The sequence below is a fragment of the Emiliania huxleyi genome (genome assembly GCF_000372725.1).
Source record: "Emiliania huxleyi CCMP1516 unplaced genomic scaffold EMIHUscaffold_236, whole genome shotgun sequence".
Taxonomy (NCBI): Eukaryota; Haptophyta; order Isochrysidales; family Noelaerhabdaceae; genus Emiliania; species Emiliania huxleyi.
Genome location: NW_005200282.1, coordinates 141,818 through 148,532, shown reverse-complemented (window position 1 = coordinate 148,532; position 6,715 = coordinate 141,818). Strand labels below are relative to the sequence as shown.

Genomic DNA, 6,715 nt, shown 5'->3' with positions numbered 1-6,715 from the left:
GCCACTGCTTGCGAGCTGCCTGCCGATGCCATATCAAGATTATCGCGCGATTTCATTCATGAACACTCGAGCTCGAGCTCGAGCTCGAGTGTGTGTGTTTTCTCGAGGTTCTCGAGGTGGATCTCCTTTGGCCGCGTTGGGTAGCGAGGATTGGTGTGACGCGATCCACGGAGGCGTGTTTTCTGACGGCCGACCGTCAGTGCACGGAGTTGCCCCTTCTCCGACTGCCCCGGCTAGTTCACGAGTTTCGCGGGAGTGACCCCATGCGTCAAACCCGAGACCTAGCGCGGGTGGGTTGGAGGGGGCTCGCCCCGTTCCTCCCCATCGGGCCGCATAAGCGGCCACGCCTCGCAGATTCGTTTTCGCGCCTGGGTCAGGCGCGCGGGGCATCCCCCGGGTCGCTCGACCAGAGGCGTCTGACCAAAATTTCCAGTTAAGAAAGAAAGAAAGAAAACGGACAACCCAAGGGAGGGATGGGAGGACGGCACGCCGCCACCAAACAGGGATTTTAAGGAGAGGGGTGTGATGCGCTAGCCCTACTCCAGTTGAGGCTGCCCTTGGAGTCGAGATTGATTGATTGATGGGAAGGCGAAACACAGTCCGACCCGGTGGGAAAATTGTTTCAATTCTTTTCGCTGTGAGATCTGGTTGGCCTCTTTAAATTCTTTTCGGGGGAGGAGGAGGATGCCCCCAAGGGAAAGCTCCAGCAGCTGGATGGCGATTACCGCTTTGCGCGGGAGCAGGATTGCGATCTATACGTTTGTTTGATTTTGAGGCTTTCGGAGGCTTTGGAAAGGAGGTTCGCAGCACCCTGAGGGAGGCGGCGAACCAGCTGAGCAACAAACTTTCGCACGCTCAGCACCTGGACGAGGTCACATGGACCACCAAGAACTGGCACGGGCTGCAGATGCAGCGCTTGTCTGTCGTCCTCCACACCGCCGTGGCGTGGCAGACGGTGAACGAGCTAGCGTGCGGGGAGAGCGGCATTGTGCATGGTGCGGAGTGCATTGCCGTTCTTAACGGAGTCGCTTAGGCGGCTCCGGTGGTGAGCCGGTGTGTGTGCCAGTCCGCGCCAGTCCGCGCCCTTGTCGTGCCAGTGTGCTGTGAGAGAGGCTTGTGTCCTAAGAATTCTTTTCGGTTTGTGGCGGCGGCAAACATCGGCAGGGGGCACAGGCGCCTCGTTGCCGATTTGAAGCTCACGAGCTCGCTTGCGAGCACGGGCAAGGACACGGCCGGCGACGGAGAGCTCGGCTGGAAGGGGGCCTATGTGCGCTTTGGCAACACGGAGACCGGGCTGCTCAAGTTGGTCAAAGGGCGCGGCAAGTGGTCTCCGTCGGAAGCGACGGCAGCGGCGGTGGCGGGGGAGGAGGAGGAGGCCGAGGAGGAGGGGGAGGAGGGGGAGGAGGAGGATGCCCCCAAGGGAAAGCTCAAGGAGCAGCCTGGCGATTACCCCTTTGCGCGGCAGCAGGATTGCGATCTACGTTTGTTTGATTTTGAGGCTTTCGGAGGCTTTGGAAAGGAGGTTCGCAGCACCCTGAGGGAGGCGGCGAACCAGCTGAGCAACAAACTTTCGCACGCTCAGCACCTGGACGAGGTCACATGGACCACCAAGAACTGGCACGGGCTGCAGATGCAGCGCTTGTCTGTCGTCCTCCACACCGCCGTGGCGTGGCAGACGGTGAACGAGCTAGCGTGCGGGGAGAGCGGCATTGTGCATGGTGCGGAGTGCATTGCCGTTCTTAACGGAGTCGCTTAGGCGGCTCCGGTGGTGAGCCTGTGTGTGTGCCAGTCCGCGCCAGTCTGCGCCCTTGTCGTGCCAGTGTGCTGTGAGAGAGGCTTGTATCTTAAGAATTCTTTTCGGTTTCGCGCTCGGGCTAGAAGCAGAGTCCACCCGCCTCTCATGGAGTCGTGCATTATCACCGTGTTCGGCGACGAAGGAGTCCTCCAGTCTGTGCGCGGCCACACGCCGGATCGGCACAAGCATGAGGGCCGCCACGCTGCTCTTTTCCGACAGCCAAAGGCATTGCGTTTGGCTGGTCTCGACCCTGCTACGGGCACTCTCCACGAGCGGAAGCTGGCTCGCACGAGTGCCTTCCTATCTCTGCCGCAAGAGCTGCTCGATGCCGTGGTCGTGCATGCCTGCGCGAGTGGCGAGCTGCGGGCGGTGCCGACGAGCGTCCACGAAGACGAGTGGAGAGTCACTGCTGACCGGGTGGTGCAGCCGATGGTGATGCTGGCACGCCTCTGTGCCACCTGCGTCGCTCTCCGGAAGGCAGCACGTTCCGAAATCGAGCGGCGTGCCAAGCGAGTCGCCGACGCGCGTGGCGGCACTCCGACTGAGGAGCCGCACTCGCTCATCGCCCTCTACGTGCGTGCGCTCTCTGTCGCCTACCCTCCCAGGATGAAGCCCTGGTCGTCGTTGTGCCGCATGGTGGAGCGCTCCGGGCGAGGGAGGCGCCTTGCCCGCCACTCGTGCTGCACGGCGATGGAAGGGACGGAAGTGCTGCTCAAGTGCGACTCGTGGCTGCAGTCGCCAGCCAACTACATGCAGAGCCAGCCGCACATCAACGAACGCATGCGCGAGATTCTCGTCGACTGGCTCACCGAGCTGGGCGAGGGTCTCGCCGAAGTCGCGACCAGCCGGGGCGTCTTGTCGCAGTCGTTCCACCTCGCCGTGGCGCTCCTTGACCATCATCTGGCCAGCGCCGACGGCCGCGGGACCAGCCGGCACAGGCTCCAGCTTGTGGGATGCGCGTGCTTTGGCGTGGCCTTGCGTTACGAGGACATCGTGCCGAGTCCGGACCGGCGCGGCTGCGCAGTCAACGACGAGGAGATGGCGCGTGCGATGGCGTACTTTGCCGACGCCGACGCCGACGCGACCTTCCAGGCGGAGTATGTGGCCACTTGCCGCAAGGTGAGGCGCATGGAACTGGCGGGGCTAGCCGCCAGCACGACGCTGGTCCTCGTCGAGCGGCTTCTGCGCGAGCTCGTGCGAGGCGTCTCGGGCGAGTTCCAACCAAACGGAGGCGGTAGGTACATCGCCCGGCACGGATCCGACGACCCCGAGCGCACACTCAAGTACGCGTGCCTCTACCTTGCCGAGCTCTCGCTCACGAGGTACTCGCTGCTCCGCTGGCGGCGCTCCGTCGTCGCGGCAGCGAGCGTGCGTGCCGCGTGCGTGCTGGTCGACCCGCTCGACAGGGCCATCATCAGCATCGGTGCGCTCGACGACGGTCTCCTCGTCAACGCCGCTTCAGGCAGGCCAGGGCTACGCAGCCTCTTCCCGCGGCGGCTGCTCGGCCACTCGGACGACGAGACAGACGCGGCGAGCAGCGAGCTTCTGCGCGTGGTCAAGCTCGCCCCCATCCAGACGATCTCTGGGACGAGCCGCCCAAGCGCCATCTTTCAGAAGTACCAGAGGCAGCAGTTTGACGCAGTGGCGGACCTGCACGTTTTGGTCGCGAAGATGCCGACCTACTGCACGCTGCTCGAGTCGCCACCAGCTCTTCGCACGGCGGCGGAAAAGGAGGCGATGGCGGCTGGGGCGGCGCGAAGGGCTGCAGCGGTGGCGGAGGTGGCAGCCCAGGCGGAGGCTGAGGCAGCGACGGCGGTGGCGGAGGCGGAGGCGGCGGTACTTGGCGTGCGCGCGGTCAAAGCATGGTATGAGGCGAAAAAGGCGGCGGCGGAGGCGGAGGCGATGGCGGAGCTCCGGAAGGCGGAGGCGGCGGCGGCGGCGATGGAGGCAGCGGCGGCGGAGAATGAGGCGATGGCGGCTGGGGCGGCGTGCAGGGCTGCGGCTGCGGCGGTGGCGGTGGAGGCGGCGGCGGGGGCGGATGCTGATTAGTGCCAGGTGCGCGCCAGGGGCAGTCCCGTGCCTTGTGTTGTGCCTTGTGCGACTTGCGTATTGCGAGCGACAGCGAGAGAGGAGTTTTTGGTAAAATTCTTTTCGAGTGTTAGTAAATAAAACGGACACGCCAGATTCGAGATGTGGGAGACCCTCGAGGTGCTGCTGCTGGCCGATAACGAGCCCGCGCTGGGAGGCAGCGCTGTATTTTAGAGAGCATGCGCTTTGAGGAGCTCGATCCGCCGCCGCCCATGCTGCCGCGCTGGATGCGCGGCGCGCTCTTCATGGGCGCAAGGGTTTGTAAACACGAATGAAGACGAGGACGAAACTCGTCTGAAAAAAATAGCGCGCCGGGGTGCCCCACGGCCAAAGTGTCACGTACACAGACCGTACACAGACCGTACAACCTCTTTCTTGTGCCCCATGAGGGTATAACAAAATATTGCATGCAAATGTGGGAGCTGTCTGCGGGGGGAGTGGGTATGTGAGTTTTTTGCCAGTTTTCCAGGTTGTCGAGAGGGGTTCTACTGTACTCTACCCATACCTCGACCGTTATCACACTCTACCCATGCACTCAGACGCGGCGGGAGCAGTGGTGACTCGACCACCTCGCGAAGGTCGCGTGGGGTATGTCGATCCGGACGATCGAGGCGGCAGTCCCTGCTGCCGCAATGCCTTGCACGTTTTCGTGGATGAAGACGTGCACACCCACCCCGCTGACGGTGAGGCCGTTCTGCACGGGATGGGCAAGCGCTCGCGCCCCCCGCGCGTCGCACGTTCTCAGCGTGGTGGGTGCCGACCACTGCCACCCGTCGCTGGAGCACGACATGGCCACGCACCCCCGAGCCGTCTCGTCGACCACCAACGGGAACAGCGCCACCAGCCGGTTTGCATCGAAGGGATGCAATTGCACGCTGAAAAAATACATGTTGGCGGCCGCGGGGCGATAGTCCTGGACGACAATCGGACGGAAGGGCGTCCATCGCTCCGTGTCGTGAGACAAGGTCACCTGAGCGAAGCGACCGCCTCCGTGGGGGAGAACGTTTGCGCGTGCGTAGAGCAGCACTGCCGACTTGAACTCGACCGCCGAAAGACGGCCATCGTACTCGCACGCAGTGACGTTGCCGTTGCGCGCGATGTAAAAGCCCTTCACCCTCCACTCGATGCAGCCGGGGTGGTAGCCGTTGAAAGCCGAGCGCGGGGCCGACCAAGGAGACGTCGGTCGGTCCCGCTCGGCGTAGCTGCTGTTGGTCTTGTTCCACACAATCTTGAGCACGCCGTCTGGATGTATCCGACCGTGCTGGCCGCCCCAGCCTAGCAGGCCGCCGGACCTCGGCTGCAGAAACGCAGTGTTGTGGCTGACCCAGCGCCGCTGCTCCGGGTTGGAAACGAAGAGGCGCTGGCGCGTGAGACGAGCTCTCGCTAATCATGGGAATCGAGCGCTCAGCAGATCACGGCCGGTCGAAGTTCGCCTTCGCGTCCGATTTGCGGTTTCACGCTTCACGGCGGTTGTCGTGAACACATCGCGGGGGCTCCGTATCTCTGTGTTTCTCGCGCCTTGCGGGGGGGGAGCGGAAAGAAGGAACCTCTTCCCAAGAGCACCACTCTTGGAGCGCCGCCACTACCACCCAGAGCGCTGCAAGGAGCGCTGGGCAATGACGGCTTACCGCCCACCCAGCCCCCCCTCGGCACACCCCGGCAGCCAATGTGTGACGGCTCGAACCCGCTAAGCCATCCCGCAAGCGGGATAGCCCGCCACTCGAACCCGCAAGCGGGCGTACGAACCGCGAGCGGCTCGCACTCGTGACACGCAGGCGTCCGACAGACGGCGCCGGGGCTAGGCGAATCTCATCATATCCACGTGTATCTCCTGGTATCTCCCGGTATCTCCCGGTATCCCGCCATATCCCGCCGCGGATACCGCGAAAAGAATCGTCCACACCAGGGATGACGTGCGGCGAGACTCGACACGGCCTCCCGTCTGAGCTTTGCTCCGACGAGCCCCGCCGAGATCCTCCGCTCCCGCCACGCGCCGCGGACGACACACACCAGTCGACTCGCGTTCGGTCGTTACCGGCGCCGCCTCGACGATCAACAACAGGCCAGCGGCAACAGCCAGCAGCATCTCACAAAGCTTTGTTCCTGCTTTGGTCCTTCAAAAGTGGGATGTCTTCCTTTTTCATCCCTTGTCACGCTCGCGGGACGTCTGGCGAGTAGAGACCACGCTTGTTGTGGTACGTGCCCACCAGCCCAGCTGGCTGTGTGTCTTGTGAGCTTGTTTGTGTCTGTGTGTCGTCACTCAATCAAGCGTGTCGTCACCTTCTGTCCCCTCCCGACCCCTAGCAGGACGAGGCAGAGCAGGAGTCCAGGAGAGTGACGAGACAGAGGATGAAGGGAGAGGAGAGAGAACGACGAGAGTGGGACGACCGCGAGGTGGCATGAAGGTTTCAGCGAGAATCGGCGAGGCCGCAAGGCGCGCGATACACTCAAGTTTTCACTGACGAAACTACTCGACGGACGACGCCTCGACGCGCTCCACAGGACCGTACCCACGGCACATACGTGCAAGCACACGGCGACGCAGAGGCCAGAGGCAGCTGATGTGCGCGCTGGGGCACGGCAAGATCTAGCACGGCAGCAACGGCTGCGGCTGTCCACGCGGATGCCTCGCCGCGCGGGCCTCCCTCCACGCGCCGGCGAGCAGCTCTACCGAGGAGGGCGACGGGGACGCCTATTCATTCACAGCGTCCTTCTCGCCGTGGCCGCCACCGCCTTCAAGTGTGGCTTCGCCAAGTCAGGCAGGGCGAGCAGGAATGCCTGCTCGCGCCGAGGCGGGTGCGACGGCCTGCCCAGCTGCGCCGCGAGGGAGAC

General features: G+C 63.6%; 2 protein-coding genes across 2 annotated transcripts in view; both read left to right on the top strand.

The window, feature by feature from the left end:
- Positions 1-580: 580 nt before the first annotated feature.
- Positions 581-4,057, top strand: EMIHUDRAFT_236560 (Hypothetical protein; the record flags this gene model as incomplete). The annotated part of the gene is made up of 6 exons (XM_005779124.1): positions 581-608; positions 744-995; positions 1,077-1,354; positions 1,469-1,718; positions 1,938-3,457; positions 4,004-4,057. The coding sequence occupies 6 exons, from the start codon at positions 581-583 to the stop codon at positions 4,055-4,057; spliced, it is 2,382 nt and encodes a 793-aa protein (XP_005779181.1).
- A 2,262-nt stretch (positions 4,058-6,319) lies between these two features.
- The window catches only part of EMIHUDRAFT_366907 (hypothetical protein), a gene marked incomplete at its 3' end in the record, with an annotated part of 1,102 nt that continues 706 nt past the window's right edge, over positions 6,320-6,715 (top strand). The window contains exon 1 of the mRNA XM_005779123.1: positions 6,320-6,715. Within this exon, the coding sequence (XP_005779180.1) occupies positions 6,507-6,679 (173 nt within the window).